This window comes from Mastigoproctus giganteus, chromosome 3 (genome assembly GCF_048544385.1).
Source record: "Mastigoproctus giganteus isolate SK-2022 chromosome 3, ASM4854438v1, whole genome shotgun sequence".
In the NCBI taxonomy this organism is placed as follows: domain Eukaryota; kingdom Metazoa; phylum Arthropoda; class Arachnida; order Uropygi; family Thelyphonidae; genus Mastigoproctus; species Mastigoproctus giganteus.
In genome coordinates, this window is record NC_143577.1 from 160,666,220 (window position 1) to 160,691,628 (window position 25,409).

Genomic DNA, 25,409 nt, shown 5'->3' on the forward strand with positions numbered 1-25,409 from the left:
TACAAATGCATGGATACAAACGAAGATCTAAATATGAATCCTTGAATGCAGAGGAAGAAATAGATACTGGAAAAACCAATGTTTCCTAAAAGAGAGAAATCAAATAAACACAGGCCATCAACATTAACCCAGGGGTTCACATCTAGTGAGTATGGATTTGGCACACCCAGAGTCCTGAGCTGGATATCATCATTCTTCTCTTTCTTGGTGATTACCTTCTAGTTCTGACTCTTATTCTCTCTCAGAATAATTCAGTTTTTTTTTTTGGCTGGTGTAGCATAAACCTCAGGCTTCCTTGCACTGTATGGATAATAATAATAATTATTATTATTATCTCAGAAACAAGCAGAAGAACACTCAAAATTTAAATCAAATAATGTGTGATTACATAATGGAATTGTAGGTTTCACAGAAACCTGGATGTTATATGTGATTTCATTAACACTTACTATCCTATGGAATATACTTACAAAAAATTAGCTTAACATATCAATGTCACACTTAAACACTACAAAATTTGCAGAAAAGATAGGGTTGCCCCATATACACCTCATCGAGATACAGCTATCTAAATACACTCTAATATACCAACCAACTAAATTCCATTGAAAATGACACTAGAAGCAGTTGCATTTCATGTTATCTCTGGAATCACTTTAATAGTTGCCTCACTTTGTGTTTGCCAAATCACTTATGCATATGAAGATCTAGAATACCTGGTAAGACATCTTCTGACAACTATCTGTATACTTGGAGATCTTAATGGGCATAACCTATTGTGGGGATTGCTTAATTTGAACAAGTGGGGACAATTCATTTAAAAGTTGCTAGACAGGCAGAATCTCACCCTTCTAATTACTGGTACGCATACATATATAGATCTTACAGGGACAAGTTCAACAAATTATTTACCAATATGCTCTCTAGTTCTCTACCTGTATATATAGGTAGAGAACTATACCTGTATATATAGATTGGACAATTCATAATGACCCATTAAATAGTGATCTCTATCCAGTTATCTATAAATTCTTATTTGACACCCAAAACTATACTAAAAAAGCAGCCAAATGGTTAGGTACAGAATGCTCGCTGATTTCAACAAGCAGTATGCTCTTTTGTCTTCAGTAGATGTTGCAATAAGTTACATCACTAAACAGACATTCAGTGCAATAGAACCTTCAATTCTGAAAACATCTAACAAATATCCAAAGAATCCGAAACTCTGGTGGAAAATAAATCTGTAATAAGACTAAATGTGAACAGAATAAAACTTGGAACCTGTTCCATAAATTCTCCACCACCAGCAATTTAATCCAATACAAAGCAAGCTGTGGCAAATGTGAAGTGCATGAAACAAGAGAGCAAAGGAGAATCATGGTGAAGATTTGTCTTCACAATCACAAGATCTGATACTCAAATGATATGGGAAACAATACAAAAAATATTTGGAAAGCACCCTTCCCCTATAAACCTAATACTGAACTGGAACAGACAGGACTTTGTGTTCCAGTTCAATATCCAATGCAAATCTGAATGACTACTGCCCTATTGTACTTACAAGCCGCCTGGGAAAAAAAATTAGAAAAAATGATAAATGCACAGTTAGTTTGGCTTCTTGATGCTCAAAAAATCCTAAATCCAGACTGGTATGGTTTTCAAAACAAAAAAAAAAAAACAAAAAAAACCAGATTTATTCTGGACTTAATCATCAAACCAGAAACAAACATATGAGATGCCCTCCTCAAAAATGGACATCTAGTCATGATCTACTTTGACATTGAGAATGCCTTTAATGCAACCTGGCAATACGGAATACTCAAAAAATTTCCTTCCATGGCCTTGGTATTAGAGGGTTATCTCCCAAAGTTCATTCAGAACTTCCTGAGTAGAGTAACAGGACTTTCCAAGTGAGAATTTGTAATATTCTTTTTAGAATTTATACCAATAAGGTGTTCCCCAGGAATCAGTTCTGAGTGCCACTTTATTTCCCATTTGAATCAATTCAGTAACAAAAAATATGCTACTTACTGTAGATGCTTGTTTGTATGCTGATAACCTAAGTATCTCCTGCCATTCACAAAATATATGCATGAGTGAGTGGCAACTACAGTGTGCAGTAAATAAAATACAAGCATGGAATAGAAATAACAGCTATTAAATTTTCATATATATGACAATTAAAATTCGCTTCTGTAGAAAATACAGTTTACATCCTGAACCTGAAATAAAACTTTCAGTGGATCAGCAATCAGAGCTAATGTAAATTTAATTTTAGAACTTTTTTTTTATCTCAGAAAATCATAGGACTACAAGGAGATTATCAAAAATGTCCTTATTAGTTTAAAAATACTAGACTGCAGCATAATTGTGAAGGTTCATTTTCTGAACAGGCACTTTGAATCTTTTCACAGAAGCTTGGTTCAGAAAGTGAAGAACAGTATGAAAGGTTTCACCAAGAGATCAAGGTTATTGAAAAGAGGTACTGTGCTGTGTGTTTGAACTATATATATATATATATATACATACAGTGAAACTTCCCTTTAACGGACAGCCATGGGGAACGAAAATGTGTCTGTTAGAGAGAAGTGTCCGCTAACAAGAAGTCTGAGGGATAAAAAAAAAAAAGAAAGAAAGAAAAATCGTTAAACGTTTAATGTAAAATTAAATTAAAATATATACAGATTTTGGACAATATTTTTGTAAATAATATACAGTTACATACATAAGAGATAAAGAAAAATCGTTAAACGTTTAATGTAAAATTAAATTAAATTTTTTACAGATTTTGCACAATATTTTTGTAAATAATATACATACAATTGTGCTATGCATATTATGGCTTTATCTTAAGAAAAATACATACAGTAATCACTTATGTTCTTCTGCACCTTCTTCCGGCTGATAATTTTATTTTCAACATTTGTTTGGAGTGAAGAAACCATCGAAAGTCCTTCAGTATCTTCTTCAGCGGCGAAAAACATTTTTAAACGATTGATTTGTATGAGCACTTCTTCTATTTTCATCGGTGGTTCGCTCATAATATCTCGTGTCATCCACGCTTTTTTATTAGACTTCCAGTCAACATTCAAAAGATTCAACTTTATGCCCTTGAAACAACGAGGATTTTGTGGTTTTCCTATAACAAGAGGTTGTTCAAAGTCTCCCAGCATATTTGTACACAATAGTACAGTCAAGCTTTCCTTAGAAATTTCGCCCTGGCACGAAAAGTGGCACTTTTCATTTTTTAAATTCATTGTTTTTTCAGGTAAGAGCTATAAAAAACAACCGAACCCTGTTTCGTCACAGTTGTAAATATCCTTAGCTTCAAAATCACGACATAAATCTTCCAATTTGACGGTCCACTCTGTTACAACCCCAGTATCAACAGATCCACCTTCACCACTTACGGTTTTCCAAGAAATTTTATGCCGAGTTTTGAACTTGTCTAGCCATCCCACAGAAGCTTTGAACTCATTTAATCCCATAGATTTCGCAACCTCCAAAGCCTTTTCCCTAATAATAGGCCCATTAATGGAAATTTTTTTAGCATGTGCGCGACAAAACCACTCATACGTAACATTGTCAATTTGAAGTCCAACAGTTTTTGGGAATGATTTTTGAACGTGATCATTTCCGTGTTGCCAAAATTGTTTAAGCAGTTCATTTTTTTTTCTTTAGGATGTCGCTTACCTGCGTCTTCCCGATTTTGAATTTTGCAGCGAGATTGCGAACACTATTTTTTTGCCGATCATACGCATTAATGAGTTCGACTTTATCTTTTAAAGTTAAATGCTTACGAGAAGACATTGTGCACTTCACACGACACTGAACAAAACTGAAAACTAAAACTGAAAAGACGAAAGGCCGACCATATTCCCCCCTCCCTGCACACACCGAATTCATCAGAAGTTTTACACGTGCATTAAAATTCTTGAAAAAGGGTTTAGAACCGCGACGTAAACCTTGATAAATTTCAGAGAATCAGAAATAGAAAATAAACACACGATTGAGGCAATACGTGGAAGAAAAGTTCCTAGAAAAAGGGCCGTGAGCTCGCCCACTGTCCGTTATGGGGAGATCAAATTAAGTGCTAATCTAAACGAAACAGTGCAGATTGCCTGTCCGCGTCCGTTACAGAGAATGTCCACTAGACAGAAGCTGCAAACACGTTAAAACCAATGGAGGTGAGTTGCGGAATTTTAAAATGTCCGTTGTAGAGAGATGTCCGTTAACGAGAGGTGTCGATTAGGAGAAGTTTCACTGTATATAATGGCGCCTCCGTAGCCGGGTGGGAAGGAGCAGCAGTGCATAGCACACGCTTCTTGATTAGACCGGGGTTCGAGCCCGTCACCACCAAATACGGAGAATGCGGAAAGGTCAGGGAATGACCACCGCATATCCCGGAGCAATATGGCCTTAGTTGCTAATGCTCCTAAAAAAAAAAAACCAAAAAAAAAAACCAAACTGTATATAATAATTTTTTTTTTTTTTTTTTTATGAAAACCCCAAACACAAGAGATATTAGAACCTGTAGTACTTGGTACCATGCTTGGGTTGGAGGTTGAGAAGATGAAAGAAGATATTTGTTGACATTGGACTTTAACTTCTGTAGACTGTAATTTTCAGGAAATACGTAAGAAGGAAGGTGGTTCCAGAAAACGGCAGTTGAATGAATAAACGAGGAAGATGAAAAGTTGGTTCTGTGAGTTTGAAGTTGGACAGTAGATGGATGTTGGCGACATGGGTTTGAACTGTTTTCAAAGAGAGAGCATGAATTATAGAAGCCAATTCACAAGAACAGTGCCCATAGAAGTATCTGTAGAAAAGGCATGCAGCAGAAACAGTACATCTATGAGATAGCGAGTGAAGAGACTCTGTTACAGAGGAGTCATTAATTAACCTAACTGCCCTCTTCTGAATGGAATCTAGAAGCCCGAGAGAGGTTTTGGGAGCACTGCCCCAGATATGGGAACAATATTCCATGGTAGGGCGGATTTGCGATTTGTACAGAGTGAACAGCTGTTTGGAAGAAAAGTAACACCAAGAGTGAAAGAGAAAACCAAGTTTTTTAGATGCAGAGGAAACAATATTTGTAATGCTTGTGTCAAGAGAGATTAGAAGTCAGGGTAATCCCCAAAAGAGATATATCATATTGAAATCAACTAAGTTATCTTTGCCCCAATGGAGAATTACCTGGAGATTGGCATTTAAGAAATTGGTAGGGGATATTTGAGAAGTTGAAGCTGATTGAGCAGGGCAACATTTCTCAAAATGGAAAGTGGAATGCAATGTGCTATCATTGGCAAAACTGTGGATAGGAAATCCAGTTAATGAAAGAAGGTTATTAATATACAAGAGGAAAAGAGTGGAGGAAAGAACTGAACTTTGGGGGACACCAGCATTAGTGGAGAAGTTAGAAGGCAGAGAGCCATCTACCATTACCCTCAGTGAGCGATCAGAGAGAAAACTGGATAACCAATTACAAAAAACATTTGGCAAACCATAAGATGGAAGCTTGTTTAGAAGGCCTTTATGCCAAACACGATCGAAAGCCTTTGAGATGTCAAGTGTTTCACCTTTAAGATGTCAAGTGTTTCCATTGAATTTGTCCATAAATGGATAACATAAGCCAGAATATCACTAGTGGATCAACACTGACTGAATCCATACTGGCGATCGTTGATCAGACGGAAGGTTTCTAGGTAGTTAAGAGTTGCCGGTTAATTGATTTCTCCATTACTTTAGAAAAAGTAGAAGTAATTGCAGTGGTATGATAATTGGATGGGAGGGATTTGTCATCCTTTTTAGGAACTGGCTGGATATGAGCAAATTTCCAAGCAGAAGGAAAAGCACCTTTGGAATAAGATATGAGCAAATTTCCAAGCAGAAGGAAAAACACCTTTGGAATAAGAAAGTGAAAAAAGAAAGCGGCAAAGAACAGGAGTAAGTTTAGGAGCACAGGTTTTGAGAATAAGTGAGAGATACCATCAGGACCTGGAGCTTTGTTAGCATCAAGATTTGTCAAAATTCTTCTGATATCCTTTTGATGGAAGACCACAGGAGGCATTCAATGGAGCATGTTGGGAATGGTGGGAGCTGTTTTACCAAGATCATTAATACGTGGGTTGGAAGAAAAATGGGATGCTAGCAGGTCAGCTTTATCCTTGGCTGAAGTGACAACAGAACCATCTGGTTTTGACAGAGGTGGGAGCAGAGATGGGCAAAAGTTGCGACCTATAGCTTTGGCAAGAGACCAGAATGCTCGGCTACCATTAGATCAAGAAGCAAGTTTTCTACCATTAGCCTGTTTAAAATCTAGTTTGGACTGATTAATAACTGCTTTACAATTGTTGTGAGCTTTGGTGTAGGCAGAAAATGAAACTGAAGAATTGGAAACAAGCCAATTACGATATGCAATGTTCTTCTATTGAACAGCCTTAGCACATTTATTGGAAAACCAAGGTTTAGATAAAGGATGAGATTTTAAAGTGGAGTGTGGAATAAAGGATTCCATGCCTACAACAATAATTTAACTACACGATCTGAGCAAATGTTGACATCAGAAGTTTAGAAACAGTAATCCGACCATGGAAAAGAAGAAAATAAATCTCGCAGGTCATCCCATTTTTGCATTCTTATAATGCCAAACAATACAAGGTTGGGAATAGCCATGAGATAAAGGCTCCATTGGAGAAGAGACAATCACCAAGTTGTGATCTGTGAGGTGCCTAAAGGACCACTCACTTCGGCCGTGTACTTAGAAGGGTTGTTTGTGAGAAAAAGATCAAGCATGTTGGCTGTACGGGTAGGATTATCCGGTATTCTTGTAGGTAAATGAACAATCTGTGCAAGGTCATTAGTAATTTCAAAAGGCTCAGAATCTCAACCAGCTGGGTTGGTGTGACTAGAAAACGGAAGTCAGCTGCAGTTGTGAACATTAAAATCACTAAGGAAAATTACCTCACTGTTAGGAAAGTTGGACTTGAGGAAGTCAATTTGCAAAGAGAAGAAGTCAAAGAGCTCCAAGTGATTAGTGGAATTGGGAGAACGATAGAGACCACAGATGAATTTGACAGAATGAGGTAGAGCGAGTTTAAGCCAGAGTAGAACGAAAAGACGAGATTCCAAATTACCAAGTCTCTGACAGGGAATATCGGAACAGACATATGCACAAGTACCACCTTTGAGGGAAAAAAAAGAATCATATAGCGAATAATTTGGGCAACTGAGATGAGCAGTAGTTGAATCAACTGATAACTGAGATTCTATCAAACTCCGTGTACTAAAAAGTACACAGGGTTTGGTAGACTGCAAGTGGAAATGGAATCGTTGAGATTAGAACTGAGACCACATATATTTGTGAAATGAACTAGGAAGTGTTTGGAGGGTTTAAATCTTTTTGCTGATAAGCTTATTCTTTTAGTTTGACAATTCATGGTGTATTCAATAGTAAGAAAAGTGGGGGGGGGGGGGACATGCTGTATGAAGTAATGAAATTTTTGGATATGGCGTACACAAAAGCTTATTCTATTAGTTTGACAATTCATGATGTATTCAATAGTAAGAAAAAGTGTGGGGGGGGGACATGCTGTATGAAGTAATGAAATTTTTGGATATGGCGTACACATGTTAAGAATAAACCCATATCCTTGACATAACGTGGCCTCAACAATGCCCCCCACATACACACCTCTCGGACTCTCTCCAGTCACTATCTGGCATAGTAGAGGTAGTAGGATTATACATTAGTTGACCCGGAAGCCTCCTAAAGAGTTACCAATAGGTTTGGTCCAGTGTACTAACTAGTGGCTGGGCCTGTGAACACCATTTTAGAGCTGTACCCTCGAAATGAAAGGAAGATTGGATCTCGTGATGATGTCCTTCATAACCTCAAAAGTCATCAGTCATACTGCATGATGGAAGAGATGGGGAACAGTTGACCGGAACTTGGCTCTGGAGACTAAACTTGTGTTCCACCACTTCAAGCCTCCAATGAGCAAAGTGGTGGTATTGCACCAGTTTATGAGAGTCATCTACCATCTAGTGTTGCCTGGTAACATAGAGGGGTGGCATTGCTCCATGTGGTGTGGGCACCACACCTCGAGCTCTGCTTACATTGGTTCACACCTGGGTGGTCATCCACAGTGTGCTTGTGCATGGAGGTTATACTCAGGATTACTAACAGTCCCACAATCGTGAAGGTGCAAGCAGAGGATTTGGCTGTCACAGACCATCCGGACTTCGCTGTAATTGAGTCCACTTGACTTGAATGTCACCCGAATATCAGTTCCATCAGCATTTTAGACTCCCAGGTAGCAAGTACAGCTTGTCTGGCATATCTGAGAGAGTGTCTGTGACAATCTGAAGGACCTAAAAATATATGAGATGTGCCAATTGAGCAAAAATAGAAAGTAAATCATTGCAAAATACAGAAACATACAAAGTAAGAAGGGAGGGATAAATCAAGATAAAAGGTACTGCAGAAGGAAAATGCTCCTAAAATATTAATTTTTGTAGATTTTTAAAAAAATTTTTTCCTTTTTCTGTTTTATATTTCTGTACATTGCTTACTTAGTTAAAGTTTATATTATATATATATATATTTTTTATCTAGATCGTATATTTTTTTATTTTTCTTATTCTGCAAAAAAAATGGTATGATAGAGGAAAACAACTTTAAAGCAAAAGTTGTTTTGTCATTAATTTTGCTCATTTGCTGATACCTTTAATGAGCAAAACTCATTAAAGGGATGAAAATTTTGTGGAGGTAAAGTTATGGCAGCTATGACAAATTCAACTCAAAGAACTTTCAAAAAAGGATTTGGAACGAGTATCTAAAATTGTAAGAGTACACCTATTTGCATTAAAAATGCAGAAATTTAAGTAGGATTACATTGCAAACCAGTCTTGTCAAACTAATAAGTGTCAATACTAAAAATAACTTTTTTGCTGCTGAAAAGGTCCCACATTGGGATATTAATTGCAATTTTTATGAAGATTGTATACTTTAATCACTAGCATAAACATATATTTTTCATTGATCAAGCCTTAAGAGCACTTAAAACATATCTGGTACAACTTGAAGTTGGAATCTAGATATATTTGCATTCAGAGAAATTCCTTAAAGTGCATCCTCTGTTCTAATTTGCAGGTTGCAATTGAGATGTTTCTGAATGTATAACTGAAGAATAGGTTTTTCTTTCTTTCCAGTTAATATTATTACTATTAAGTATATTAATTATACTATTAATGTTTTTGATAATGGCAAAATCATGCAATAAAGTCCAAAAAAAAACCTTTTGTGACTGCAGCTAATCTTGCTACTCTTCTTTGTATTCCATTTTCCAAAAATTATTTGGAAAATGAGGTTTCCAAAACCTGAGTGCAGTATTAAAGATATGGCCTAACCATTGCTTTAATATAATGGTTAGGCCATATATTGAATACTGCACAGGAAGAACCAAAAAACTTCACCAGGGAGAACCAAATCTCTTGGTTCTTCCTGATAAAGTTCCTATGTATCATTGACAGAATTCCATGAGATGGATTGACTGAAATAAATGCTGATCGCATTCTTACTCTTTCTCAGGCAGCACACATAAGGGGACATAAATTTAAATTAAAAAAAGGATGACTGCAGGATCAGGGTAGATGTATGAAAATGTGCTTTCAGCCAGAAAGTAATTGATTGTCAGAACTAACTTTCATCTGTTTTGGAAATGGGCAATTTGAATAAATTTAAAGAAACAGTAGAAAATTGTTAGAGGAGATGTGCAGATGAGTTTTTTTTGTTGTTAGTGTATAAGCATGCATTATTTGGCACTAGTAATAATAATACTAATACTACTTTTTTTTTTTTTTTTTTAGCAGGGACAAATATTATCCCATTAAGCAATGATAAGACCATATCAGGAATTACACATATGGGTTTGTTTCCCCATTTTTGGAAATGAAGGACGAATTCTGGTCACAGAAATATCTTGTTACCACAAAAGATGTGGGTTCTGTAAATTACGATTTCTGGAAATAGACATCTACATTGTAATTTAATTGATGTATATAAGGCTTTAAAAGTATTGAGTAAACTAAATGCTGACGGCATCTTCAGTCTTTTCGTGTGATGCACTTTACTTTAAATTGAAAAAGATGGTTGTAGAATAGTAGTAGAAGTAGATTAGTAGTAGTAGTGACAAATGATGCAAGAAAGCAAGCTTATATAGCATCTGGCAAAAAAAAAAAAAAAAAACAACCACTACACACTTCACCCATTCATCCATGCCCTCCTAGAATTTATCTAGTTCTTTCTTGAATTTATTCAAACCAGCCACTTTAACAACAGCAACAGAAGGAAGCCTATTCCAACAATCAACCACCCACTGACTGAAGACAAACTTTCGCACATTTATCCTGCAGCCATCCTTCCCCAATTTAAATTTTTGTTTCCTCATGTGTGTAGTCTTAGCAAGAGGAAGAATGCCATTCACATTCAGCTTAATCCATTCAAGGCCCTAAACACCTCAATCAGATCACCCCATAGGTGCCTAGTCTGCAGAAGCTGAAATTTTCAGAACTGAAGCCTTTCTAGTTAAAAGCACTCTTTTATTTCCTTCACCAATCTGGTGCTCTTCTTTGCACCTGTTCCAGCTGATCTTCATTCTTCCTAAAGTGAGACCACCAGACCTGTATACAATACTCAAGATTCTGCCTAACCATGGCCATGCACAAAGGGATAATCACCTCCTTATCCTTGCTAGCAAAGTTTCTATATATCATTTGCAAATCCCCATGAACTGTCCTGGCAGCATGACTCCACTGCCTGAATGGATGTATAGAAATTTGCATTCGGCCAAAGGGTGGGTAAAGTGCCTGCCTGGCAACCCAAAGGTCGCGGGTTCGAATCCCGCCTCGGGCTTGGATCAGAGTACAAACTGCAAAACCTTGGGAAGTGCAATATGGCCACAGAAGCCGATGCGCCAACAACTAACAAAAAAAAAAAAAAAAAAAGCATTCGGCCAAAGGCTGATTGTTGTGATAAATTTCCACCTAGTGATATGAACATTGGCAGTTGTGTAGAGTTTAAATATATAGCCAGGTAATGTGTGAAAGTTTAGGTTGAACATACACTTTCATTATATGAAAATATGCATGCGTAAATAACTCTCAGTTCATGCTATATTGACGCAGTAGCAAATTAGTCAAGGAGCAGGATTTTTATTTCAATGCAAGAATTGAAATAATTCATTATAAGACACTGTTTGGTGTTCTTTTTTTTACTGCTTTTGTTGTTGTGTTGTGCCTTCCAGTGATAGCAAGAGGTTTGGGCTTATAAATTGACTTTGTTATTCATGAATTGACTTCTGTATCACAGAATTCTGTGATACAGAAGAAATGATGCCTTTCTGTGATTCAATGACTACTGTATCACAGCAGTCATTGAATACAACTTTACAAGCATTGTGTAACTGTGTTATAGCATTCTGTTTATTTACCTGATCTTGCATCATGTTATTATTATATTAATACAACTTTCCAAGCACTGTGTAACTGTGTTATAGCATTCTGTTTATTTACCCGATCTTGCATAATGTTATTATTTTTTTCTGAATTAATGAACTAATTAAAGGGATGAAAATTTTGGTGGAGGTAAAGTTATGGCAGCTATGTCAAATTCAACCAACGAACCTTCAAAAATTACTTTGAAGTAGCTTTTGTTACAGTTATATAACCAATGGGGAAAAAAGTGTGAATAGCTAAGGTCATTATTTTGAAAAATTAGATGTGCAGTTGTCTCTAAATATATATATATTTTTAAATAAAAATTCACTGTTGCAATTTTTTCATCCTTCCCTCTATATCAATAGATTGATGTTTATTTTTTATAAATTTTCTGTGATGTCTGTAGGGTGTGGATACATTTGTTGAAAGAGATCTGGAAGAGGCTGGACAAAAGAAAGATACCTATCCTCATCCTTTGACTATTATTGAAGGACCTCTCATGAAAGTAAATAAATTTCTTTACTTTAGTAATACAGGGGATCCTCGTTATCCAAGGATAATTGGTTCCGGAAAATGCTACTTAAAACGAATCCACTTAAAATGGGGACTAAATTTTCGTAATGTTTATTATTTAAATAAAACTAAATGCAACTAGGCATAATATTTTAAGAGTTTAAGATTCTATATCTATATAATATCGGTGTAGATACACCATAGACAACTCTTAAAGAAAAACTACGGTAGTATTGTGAAAGGCATCATTTCATCTGCATCTCATATTATGCTCATCCTTCACAACGAGTTTCTCATGTATTGCACTACCTCGAATAAGTAACACTTGACCAATAGAGAAGCCTACTGTTACTTATTCTTGGTGGGCACCACCACCCAGACAGCACCGTTTCAAAGCTAGTTGGCTTTTCATCAGTGCATGGGCAGGTACCCTGGTATTGAAAGTGAAGCGTTATCTATTCGAGGTAGTGCAATACATAGGCAACTTGCTGTGAAGGATGAGCACAATATGAGATATAGATGAAATGATGCCTTTCGCAATACTACTATAGTTTTTCTTTAAGAGTTGTCTATTGTGTATCTACACTGATATTATATAGTAATGTTTATTATGATACATAGTAAAAAATGGATGAAGGAACTGAAAAATGAGAAAATTATTTTATTAGACATTTTTTATAATATGTTACACTATTTTTCAGTTGTATGAATAAAGAATGAATCCAGAGTTGTTAGGTTTTTTTTGCTGTATTTTTTCAAATAAAATTGTGTCGTAGCATTTAGTTATATCTTTAACTTTGCTCTGAATTTTTGTTGCACCGTCATGAAGAAGATAGTTCTCACAAAAAATATTCAAGTGCTTGGTCAATTTTCTCAAGGAAAAAAGCTTTAATTCTTTAAATTTCAAATCCTCATAACTGCGGGGACTTGGATAATGAATATTCGGATACCGGGAACCCCCCTGTATTTAGTTACCAGACTGGTCAGGATAATCTAAATAATCTCTTAAGCAATGCTGAATAATTGGTTGTGCTACAGAATTTAATCAAACAATATTTAGAAGGGAACTGGTTTTGCTAGCTTGCAGTCTAGGTTATAACAATAAATCAGTATATCTTTATCAGAATTCAGAATCAGAAAGTCAAATAACTTTACTGATGATTGAAATAAAGAATTGGTTTTGACAAGAGTACAAACATGAGATGTATATGTTTTAAAAAAAAGCCTTGTTTGTCAGGTGTCATAACATAAAGTAAAAAAATGTGGAGGTTCCATAAGTCTCGAAACTTTTATTAGCAGGTCTCGACTGCTCAAGTTGTCTGTCCAACCAGATCATAACGTTAATGAGACATTTTCGTGGTGGTGTTTTTTTTTTGCTTCTTTGTCAACTAAACTAGTGCATGGCACAATACAACCTACATAACAGGTTTTTCACATGTAGGGAGAGAGTAAACCAGGGGCGCCTCCATAGCCAGGTGGGCAGGAGAAGCAGTGTGTAGCACACGCTTCTTGATTAGACTGGGGTTCAAGCCCGTGACCACCAAATACGGAGGATGCGGAAAGGTCAGGGAATGACCACCGCATATCCCCGGAGCAATATGGCCTTAGTTGCTAATGCTCCTAAAAAAAAAAAAAGAGTAAACCAGGATGCAATGACTTGACAAAGTGGGGGGGGGAGGCAACTAATCAGGATTTGGTGGTAAGAGTCAAAATGCATTGGCAACAATATTCCAAGATAAGCTCAATCCCCACAGTAGCATTGAGATTATGGCTTGCTCACATGATTTATATTTTTGCTCATGGCTTGAGGCGCTCCATATTTTTATAGCAAGACCCAATTTTACACAATAAGAGTAGATGCATTCACCCCATGATGAAGTCCATTATCTTATAATTTGATGTGCTGACATACTTGGAATATTGCCAACACATATTTATTGCTGTCAGATTCTGATTGTGTTTTTTTTTTTTTTTTTTTTAATAGACCTTATCTTACTTTACCCCTCTAACACTCTCACTCACATGACAGAGATGCTATTTATGTCATATTGTGCCATGCACTAGTCTGTTTGACAAAGAGGTGCTCCTCATTTTTATATTTGTGATTTTAACTTATTGTATCCTCTTTTATGTTCTGTGATTTTAATTTTTTACTCTGTGTATTTTAATTGCTTTTAGTATATTGTTTTTCATTCTTGACTTATTTTTAATTTATTTTTACATATTTTGTATAGTTATTTTAATAAAGTTTAGTTGGTTAATACTTTTTATATAATAAATATTATTAGCCAACTAATTCATATCAAACTAATAAGTTTTAGTTTGATATAAACGATTGACAATCAGAATAACCCTCTGTTCTGGAATAATGACAAGTTGATAAGATAAATCAAAAATTATGAGATATGTATATCAATAATTAGAGCTAAGAGACATTTTTAACATGATATGAACAAACCAGCACCTGAATGACAACACTTCATACAACAGTGGGTGGGTAAGTTTGATGATACAAGATGTCATGAAGAGGAAACCTGCTGGAAGGCAAAAGGAAGAGACAAATAGAAGGACAAATACTATTAGAAATGCATTTAAGAATAGCACTAAAATGTCAATAATGAGAGCATCACCTGAACCTCTAACATATCCTTAGAACTTCTCTTCACATAGAATTGAGGTTTATATGTTGTAAAATGCACTGAGTGGATTCTTTAAAGAAATAGGGTCCATAAATCAGGAACTTGACATAGCACACCATACTTTAACTTTAGATTTCTTTTGTGTTCACATAGCTCAGAGTTTTCTTTTCCCAATATTCTGTAATTGCACCACTTAACTTTTCCCTCTATGTGAAATGTAGCCTCATTAACAAAAATCATGACATTGTATGACGTTGCCTGTCCTTTCATTTCGTACTTTACAAGCGTTTATACTTGTTTAATAATATCATTCTAAAGGATGATGAATGTATGCATATTTATAATGTTTGAATCTCAGTTTTATATGAAAGATATGATGAACAGAGGTTTCTACAGCTGTTCAATTAGTATCAGCATTAGTAGAGGCCCCCTTTTTTTGCATGAAAGAAAGCTTATATAGCATCAGCCAAAAAAATAAACCCCTTCATGTTTCACCCATCCATTGACTCCAAAACTTTGTTTAGTTCAACCTTGAATTTATTTAAACTGTCAACTTTCATCTCAGTTTTATATGAAAGATATGATGAACAGAGGTTTCTACAGAAATTCAATTAGCATCAGCATTAGTAGAGGCATATGATGCATGAAAGAAAGCTTATATAGCATCAGCCAAAAAAAGAAACCCCCTTCATGTTTCACCCATCCATTCACTCCAAAAGTTTGTTTAGTTCAACCTTGAATTTATTTAAGCTGTCAACTTTCACAATGACAGGTGGAAGTTTGTTCCAGCAATCAACCGCCAACTGGTTGATTGCTGGCAACTTTCTGCACATCTATTCTGCAAATGTCTTTCCTCCATTTGAATTAATACCCCCTCAGGTGTGGGTGCGCCTCTGTAGCCAGGTGGGCAGTAGTGCATAGCAAGCGCTTCTTGATTAGACCGGGGTTCGAGCCCGTGACCACCAAATATGGAGAAAGGTCAGGAAGGTCAGGGAATGACCACCGCATATCACCGGAGCAATATGGCCTTAGTTACTAATGCTCCTAAAAAACCAAAACAACAACCTCAGGTGTGGAATCTGAGCAATAGGAAAAATAACATAAGCAGTGAGCTTGTTCAAATCATTCAAGGCCTTATACACCTCAATCAGCTTACCTCACAGATGCCTAGTCTCCAGACTCTGCAATTTGCAGAACTTAAGCCTTTCTTGGTAACAGCAACTCTTTGTTCCACTCACTAATCTCGTTGCCCTTCTCTGTACTTGTTTCAGCATCTTTACATCCTTCCTAATATGAGGCATCCAGACCTGCATGCAGTTCACAAGGTGTGTCGGGCCATTGCCTTATACAAGGGGATAATCACCTCCTTATCCCTGCTAGCAAAATTCCTATATATCATTGACAAGACCCCCACGAGCTACTCTTGCAGCATGTTTGCACTGCTCAAAAAACTTCATATCTGACTGCACAATTATCCGAGGTCTTTTTCATTCTCCTCTGCCCTGAGTGTAGTACTGCACAGTATATGGATGTCAGAAGGATTTTGACGAATGTTGATGCTAAGAAAGCTCCAGGTCCTGATAGTATTTTTCCACTTGTTCTTAAAACCTGTGCTCCTGAACTAACTCCTGTTCTTTGCCCCCTTTTTTACTTTCTTATTCCAAAGGTATTTTTCCTTCTTCTTGGAAATTTCCTCATATCTAGGCAGTTCCTAAAAAGGGTGACAAATCCTTCCTATCCAAATATCATCCCATTGCAATTACTTCTACTCTTTCTAAAGTAATGGAGAAATCAATTAACTGCCAACTCTTAAACTGCCAAGAAACCTTCCGTCTGATTAATGATCGCTAGTATGGATTCCATCAGTGTCAATCCACTAGTGATATTCTGGCTTATGTTACCCATTTATGGACAAATTCAATGGAAAAGTTCGGTGAAACACAAGCAGTTGCTCTTGACATCTCAAAGCTTTTGATCGTGTTTGGCATAAAAGTCCTCTAAACAAGCTTCCATCTTATGGTTTTCCAACTGTTTTTTGTAATTGGTTATCCCAGTTTTCTCTCTGTCTTCTAACTTCTAAACTAATACTGGTGTTTCCCAAGGTTCAGCTCTTTCCCCCACTCTTTTCCCTTTGTATATTAATGACCTTCTTCCATTGACTGGAAATCCTATCCATAGTTTTGCCAATGATAGCACATTGCATTCTACTTTCCATTTTGAGAAATCTTGCCCTGCTCAATCAGCTTCAACTTCTCGAATATCCACTACCAATTCCTTAAATGCTGATCTCCAGTGGGGAAAAGAGAAATAAAAGAATTGAAATCAACTTAGTTGATTTCAATTCTTCTAAAACTCAGTCTTGTCTTATATCTCACAAAAAGGATTCTTCTGCTCCTATGCTTATCTTTGGTGACACTCCGATTTCTGTATACAGTAATACCCCGACTTACGCTACCCCGACTTACGCGAACTCGGAGTTACGCGGTTCTTGATTTTTTCGTTTGGCAACGCTGCCGCCCACTATCTTCAAGATCGTTTTTCATATGTTATCGATATACGGTGCGACGGCGGAGAATGAGAGCGAAAGATGAACAAAATTCAACTTTGCTGCTTTTATGTTTTTTATATCAGTGAAGGGGAAACACATTTCACCATAATAACGTAAAAACCAACACAATTCCAGCTATCGGTATAATCGCAAATGCAATTAGATAGAGTTTAATACCAGTTTATAACAGATTTCACTAGCAGAAACGCAACTGGATTTTTATTGTTTTATGGTAGTAACCCCTAGAAATGTGAGGTGTTAATAGTGTATCTCTGCCTTTATGGTGTTGTTTATTCAGTTGCTACATGCGCGCAGCTTTGTTTATGCATATCAAGCGTGCCTCCTCGTTTTGTAATTGTGCTTTATTCCCTAAAAATGAGTAAAATACTTAATTAAAAGGTGTGAAAAGGAAGCGTCCTGGTGAAGACACTGCAGATTCAGAGAGAAAAAGAAAAGCAATTATCGATAAACAGAGGCGGACTGGGTCAAAAATTCTTACCCGGGAAAATTTATAGTGGCCTCATACTATGGTTTATGGCCAAAATCACACTGGCCCACCGGGGTTTCCCCGGTAAGGCTTATGGCCAGTCCGCCTCTGTCGATAGAGAAAAAATATGAAATTGTGAAACGCTTTGAGCGAAATGAAAGACCATGTGATATTGCACGTGCTACAGGCCTAAATGAAGCAACGGCGAAAAGCACATGACAATTGCAAACTTGACAGGTTGAAAATTGAAAAGGGCTCAATTGTAAAGGGCTTAAAAATTTTAGAAAACATAGACTCCAACGAAGAACGCGTTATAGCTACAAAGCAAGGAATAAAAAAATTATTAGCTTGCTACGAAGAAATTCTGCGTGAAAAAAAGAACGCGCTGTGCTGTCAGACGAATTTGTTAGATTTTATGAAGCCATTGACATCGAAATAACTTTTTAACGTAAGTCATTTGTTTTTTAATACATATTTTGTATTAATATGTATAAAGAACTGCAATTTTATTAATATTTTTCTTCTAAACTAGTGTTTTTGTTAGTCCTTGGTCCCAATTAAGCAAAATTTATATGTATTTATATGCAAAGTTGTACCCCGACTTACGCGAATTCGACTTACGTGATTTTCGTCGGACCCACCTATCGCGTAACTTCGGGGTATTACTGTATCTCTTTTAGGATCCCTGACTTCTAATCTCTTTTGGCACAAGCACATTACAAATATTGCTTTCTCTGCATCTAAAAAACTTGGTTTTCTCTTTCGCTCTCAGCGTTAATTTCTTCCAAACAGCTGTTCATTCTGTACAAATCACAAATCTGCCCTACCATGGAATATTGTTCCCACATCTGGGGCAGTGCCCCCAAAGCCTCTTTCAGGCTTCTAGATTCCATTCAGAAGAGGTAAGTAAGTTAGGTTAGTTAATGACTCCTCTCTAACAGAGTCTCTCCACTCGCTATCTCATTGACGTACTGTTTCTGCTACATGCCTTTTCTACAGATACTTCCATGGGCACTGTTCTTCTGAAATGGCTTCTATAATTCCCACTCTCTCTTTCAAAACAGTCCGAATCCGTGCCGCCAACATCCATCTACTGTCCAACTTCAAACTCACAGAACCAACCTATGTTAGTTTATAGATCCTCTAATCCTCATTCAATGAAAGGTGTAAATAAAAACACATTACCGGTATACTGGAAAGCAAATAAAAAAGCTTGGGTAACTGCTGATTTAGGTAAAGAATGGTTTCTAAATTGTTTTCTGCCAGCTGTGGAAAACTATTTAAAGCAGAAAAATTAAGATTTCAGTTTTATTACTATTGGATAACATGCCAGACCATCCAAAAGATTTAAGTTATCCATGCCGTCTTTTTCTGCTCAAATAATCTGGCAACTTCATTATTCATCCAACTTGGAATCCTCCTCATGGAGTATTTTTTTAATGGTATACAGGATGATTCACTACCAGTGCGACAAACTTTGAGGAGGTGTAGGGGGCAAAAAGACGAATCAGAATCACATAGCATTGCAGGGTCCGAAATGCCTTCATCATGCAGTAGAGGACGTTGATCGGGAGGTCGTGTGAACAGTGATCCCGCTGGAAGCCAGCATCGAACCGTTTCTGTTGAAGAAACCAAGTAGCAACAGTCCTCCAGAGTGGATAATCCGCAGGCTCCAATGATTGGACGCATTGCAGATGGTATGAACTCATTTGGTTTGTTGACAGTATCCTCCATACAGTGGATTGGGAAATACCCAATTGTTGTCCTATTGCTCGAGTACTCGTACTCGGATTGCCTTCTGCAAGATGTAGAACATTCTCCTCATTGTCTGGTGTCGTCGTCGTACGCTCTCGATTCATGGTACCTCTCGTGAAACAGCCAGTCTGACGTAACCTTCTGTGCACATGTGAGAAAATCATATGATGAGGAGCACACCTGTGCGGGAAACGTTCCTGGTACAAGCACAGAGCGGTGCGCCCGTTACAGTCCGCAGCTCCATACGCGAGGTGCATGTCGGCCAGTTCAACGTTTGAATACTCATCCATCCTACTGCCTCGGGAACCGGTTCGCAAATGCTGACTTCCAGCGGGATCGCTGTTCACGCGACCTTCCGTTCAACGTCCTCTACCACATGATGAAGGCATTTCGGACCCTGCAATGCTATGTGATTCCGATTCGTCTTTGTGCCCCCTACACCTCCTGCAAGTTTGTCGCACTGTTAGTGAATCACCCTGTATATGCATTTAAGGCTTCTGTGATTAATGTTTTAAAGGTATATCATAATTCAATTGAATTCACTCTCTGTGAGATATCTACCCAGTTAATAGAGGCCATGTAGCATCTTAAGCCGTCTTAATTTCCTTTCCTGAAATTATAACCCATTCTTTTGTCTTTAACTACTGCTCCCTATGTCTTCATTGTCCACCGTAGATCTCCATTATTACTTCCTGCTACTGGTTCCTGTACTGTCAGCCCTATTATGTCATCTGATTCATAGGTGATGATGAGGTCTAGAGTATTCTTTTTCCTAGTACTTTCCATGACATGTTGATACAAATAACAATCATCTAGTTGATTTAAAAATTTTGTTCCTCATATGGAGTTTCCCTCCCATTTTCTCCAATCAGTTAGATGCAAATTAAAATCACCCATAATAAGATACTCACACTTACTTTCCCATTCCATTTGCATGTAGAGGCTCTCATCATAATCTTCACAATCACCTGGCCTGTAGATTGTTCTCATTATACCCTTGCTTCCAACTATCTCACACCATACAGATTCTATACTAGCATGCGAAACGTCTGAATCTTGGAAAGCTTTCATCGTGCTCAGGCTGCTTTTGATAAGAAGCATGACCCCAACACCCCTTCTATCTTCCCTATCCTTCCTAAATACATTATACATACCGTACTGAAACTCATCAACCCCTATCTCCGATTGGCACCACGTTTTGGTAAGCCCTATTATGTCAGCGTTACTTGTCCTAACCAGCAGTTCGTATTCACTCATTTTATTGACAACACTTCTGACATTGCTGTATAAACAATTAAGACTTAGTGTTCTTATATGGTTAACTACCCTGACACACCCCTCAAAGTTATTTAAGCTCGCTTCCCTGGCATTTGATACCCACTCATTTGAAACATTTCTGCCCTCAGAACATCTTGCTAATATGTTTCGGCAACAAACAAACAAGAAGACCAATATTATCAGATAAATGCATATCCATATTACCCTTGTCCCCCCAAACTGGCCCAGGTGCCAAATGATTTATTGAATAGTTGGCCAGAACTTTATCATTGCGACTTGATTTGTCAATTGATAGTGCGGCTGTTTTGTTTGATCCCTGTGCAATAAATTATTTTGAAGAGGCTCTTCCTCCTAGTGGTCTGGGCTGGGCAGCTGAGGTGATTCCTCAGCTGGCAGATTGAGCCTATTTTGGTTGGTTCTTTTTGTAATTCCGTGTGATCTAAATTTTTGTGATACATGCCAAAAACGAGAAGGAAGATCCCTGTTCCTCCGGCGGAGGAGTCAGGAAAAGAATCTTCGGCAGAGTCTTCGGAGGGAAGCTCCAAGTCTTCGAGTGAAGAAGAATCAGAAAAGGTCTTGAGTCGACCATCTGAGAAGAAAAGGATTCCAGAGGGGAAAAGTTCACAGGAAAAGACACGTATAGTTACGAAGAAGATTTCGAAACAGATACAGTGTAACCTAGAACCTATTACCTTGCAGGAATTAGAGTTTTTTAGAACTAAGTTACGGCTTTTTGTGTCGGCTTTGAATAAGCCGAGCGCACACGACTTGAATATTGTAATGGGATATTGGGACAAGATGGTAACGTGTGTGGAGTCTTTGACTATACGGAATGTACGTTTAGAGACCAAGTTGAACACTTTAAAGGAACAAAAAAGGAAAGCAGAACAAGTCCCTGAATTAAGATCATATGCAGAGGCGGTTAGTGCGAGTCTAGAGACTAAGTTGAATACTTTAATGGAAAAAGGAAAAGTAGAACAAGTTCCTGAATTAAGATCATATGCAGAGGCGGCTAGTGCGAGTGAGATTAGATCCAAGAATAAATCAGTTATAGTGAAGGCAAATGCGGATAGATATAATACCAGTGACCAAGTAAAGACCGAGTTAATGGCACGAGTTGCACCGGTTTTAACTAATGTCAAGGTAGTATCAGTTCGTCCCATACGAAACAAAAGGGTTATGATCGAAACTGCTTCTGAGCTGGACGTTAAGAAAATTGAAGAATGTACGGAGGTGCAAAAGTTCGGAATGGAGGTAGAAAGGCCCCTTCGCCGACTTCCAAGGCTGGTTATTTTTGACGTTAGTTCAGATGTAGATCGTGAGTCCTTTAATAACGAATTATGGGAAAGGAATTTGGTGGATGGATTTGACAATAAGGACCAAGTGCTCTCTGAAATAAAAATACTAGCAAAGAATAAAGCAAGGAATTCCTCAGGATATAATGTAGTGGTGGAGGTTTCCCCACGCATACGAAGATACTTGTTGAAATGTTCTAGAGTATTTTTAAATTGGAGTTCACACCGTGTCTGGGAGTTGTAAACTCCAACACAATGTTACAAATGTATGGCGTATGGCCATGTGGCCCGGTACTGTGACGCGGGCGAGTTCTGCAGTCACTGTGCTGGGAGTGGATATACATTCAAGTCTTGTACGCAAAGAGCAGAAGCTCCAAAATGTGTAAATTGTTGGCGGAGGAGGATGCCTTCTGAGCATGATGCTAATAATCGGATATGTCCAGAATATTTAAAAGCGGTGGATACCCTAAAGAGACGTACAGAACAGGATTAGTGGTGTCATGCGGGGGGCTTCTCCTCTTCCGGTGATTGAAAAAAGACTTCTCCCAGCAGTGACTGGGGTCGTCAGTCACAGTGGTGTCTGTGTTGGGGTTTGCAGGGACTGGACAGGTGTGTGTATGCATTGATTGTGAGATAATTTTGTAAGATCAATTGTATTGAGAGAAAATTGTATTATTATTTAGTCTGAGAGGTGTCAGACAATGTTTGCTAGATAGGGCAACCTACCTCCTCGTGGTGGGGACGGAAACTCGTGAGGGGGGTGGAGACGCCGTCTCCCCCGCGAGGCTAAAGGTTGTGCTTTCTTTAATTTGTTGTCATAAGTCAAGTTAGACTTTGTAATTGTTGTTTTGTTAAGGTTGATTGACCTAAGAAAATTGTAACAAATAAACAGTTATGAAATATTGGTAGATGGGCTAAGGCCCAGGTGACCAGTTAGGAATAGCTTGAAATATGATTGTCTCCCCAAACTATCAGTAAAAGTATCCCATCTCTACAAAACAGATTCCTTCTACCTACAAGTGTGGACCAAGCTGATAGAAATTTTACCCCAAAAGCCTTGCAGAGTCCTTCAAGTTTTGAGTTTATCCACAAGGCTTTCAGCATATAATCCCTTCTATCGTGCCTTGGCTGAATTGCAGACACGTAGATGTTGTGACCTAATTTGGGGCATTTCTTCATCATAGTCCTGTATTTGTCTAACAAATTGTCAGATCGTGTATGCTTAATGTCATTAGCCCTCACATGAACAATATTCTCTTTATCCCCTTAAAATCTGACAGTCCGTTGGTGACATCATTAAAATTTAACCCCAAGGGTTCATATCTGGTGAGTATGGGCTTGGCACACCCAGGGTCCTCAGCTGGATATCATCATCATTCTTCTCTTTTTTGGTGATTTCCTTCTACCTCTCTCTCTCTCTCACACACACACACACACACACACACACACACACACACACACACACACACACACACACACACACACACACACACACACACACACACAGGGTAACTCAGAAATTTTTTTGGCTCTTGCAGCATAAGCCTCATGTTTCCTTGCACCATATGGCTAATAATAATAATAATAATAATAGTTGCTCCCGGCAGACTTACCCTGGTTCTAGTCTACATATCCTTATTACAAAAAATATTTCTATTTCCCTGACAATGGAGTCTCCTATTAAAACTAAGTCCTTTTGAACCAGAGTAGTTTGTACGTGGTTATTCTGTCCTGGGGCCCGAATCCAGAGTGCATCACTTGGTATGTTACTAGAGTGTTGAGTCCCTGACGAGCTCCCAGTTACATTATTCTCGAGGGCAAGCACCTATTTTTTTTTTTATGTTTCTTCATTAAATTTCCTTAATGTTGAATTAAAAAACTCACAGCAATGAGGACTAACTATTCCGCAAACTGAACTGGTGAATGATATAGTACAACCATCCATATTTGAGTATTTGTATACATTTCATGTAAACTTTATACCAGAATGCTTAAGTATTTTAATGTAGCCTTTATAATTACCCATCCCATAAGAACCCCAAGCAGGCCTTTCTCCCTGTCTTGCTTTCCAGGCTATTACATGCTCGAATAGAAGCAATGCAAGAATCAGTTTCACCCCTGCATACAGCTGCTATTAAACTATTAGTTTTCTGTATGCACCCCAGTACACCCAGTTCATTTCTATTTTCAAAAATTGTAGGGACTGCCAAATTAACCAAATGAAACCCACAGGCAAATGGCAACCTTTTTGCTGTTTGCTGTGGATTTCATTTTTACATATTACTTTAAAATTTTTAGCCACACAAAACTCTGTCTTCAACACAATGACCGAACCATAATAAATAATATTATGTTCATTGACCAGAAATAATATCAAAGCCATAAAATTATTTTTCAGCTTCAACCATTTTGAAGTGGGCATACACACTAAATCAGCAGCTGTTTTGTACAGTTGTAATTAATCAGTTTGTGCCATTGGGGGGGGGGGATTTCAAAAGCCCACAGGGTTGTTTTTTGCTGTTGGCAAGTGCAATTAGTGACTTATTGATAATTAGCAATGTAAATTTCTCAGACTGGTTCTTATGTAAATTAAGCTGACTGTGTGCATATATTTTAGATTTTAATGTTTGTAAAAAAACAATTATACAGCTTTTTTTCATCTGTTTTTATTTGACCAGAAAAAAAATCAAATATTTTATTTGTACATATTCAAAAATATATATTGTATTGAATTTTAATAAACATTAATAAACAATATATATTTTTTGAATATGTACAAATAAAATATTTGACTTTTTTTTTCTAGTCAAATACAGTAAACCCCCACTATTCGCGGTATCTGTATTAGCGGTTGCCGATTTAATATAAAATGAAACCTAAAAAATCTGAATTTTAACACGCCGTGAACATTTTCCGCCATAAAAAAACATGGGCGTGGCTAAAATTATCTTTCACGGTCAAAACAGCGCTCAGTGGGTGGGAGAGGGGTGACAAAATCGCGAGCGTGGATGTTTCTCGCTAATCCTTGTTCAGTATGTGTTATGCGCTTGTCATGGAAGTTTGTTTGTTGTTTGGTTTTTAGGAGCATTAGCAACTAAGGCCTTATTGCTCCGGGGGGGTGGTCATTCCCTGACCTTTCCGCATCCTCGTATTTGGTGGTCACGGGCTCGAACCCCGGTCTAATTAAGAAGTGTATGCTATGCACTGCCACTCCTGCCCACCGAGGTGCCTTGTCATGGAAGGTTTCGTCGTTTGCTTTTAATTTATATGCTTATAAATTGAATAAATTTATCAATTTATAAATTGATATGCTTACAAAAGTGATAAATCTACCATTTTGCAGTGTAAAACAGACTTTTTCGAGTGTGTTAATGGAAGAAAGTGACTTTATTGTG

General features: G+C 37.5%; 1 protein-coding gene across 1 annotated transcript in view; it reads left to right on the forward strand.

The window, feature by feature from the left end:
- Positions 1-25,409, forward strand: part of LOC150088367 (methionine synthase-like) — a 668,558-nt gene that overhangs the window by 280,846 nt on the left and 362,303 nt on the right. Inside the window, 1 exon segment of the mRNA XM_090370745.1 lies at positions 11,906-12,004. Coding sequence (XP_090226871.1) covers positions 11,906-12,004 — 99 coding nt within the window.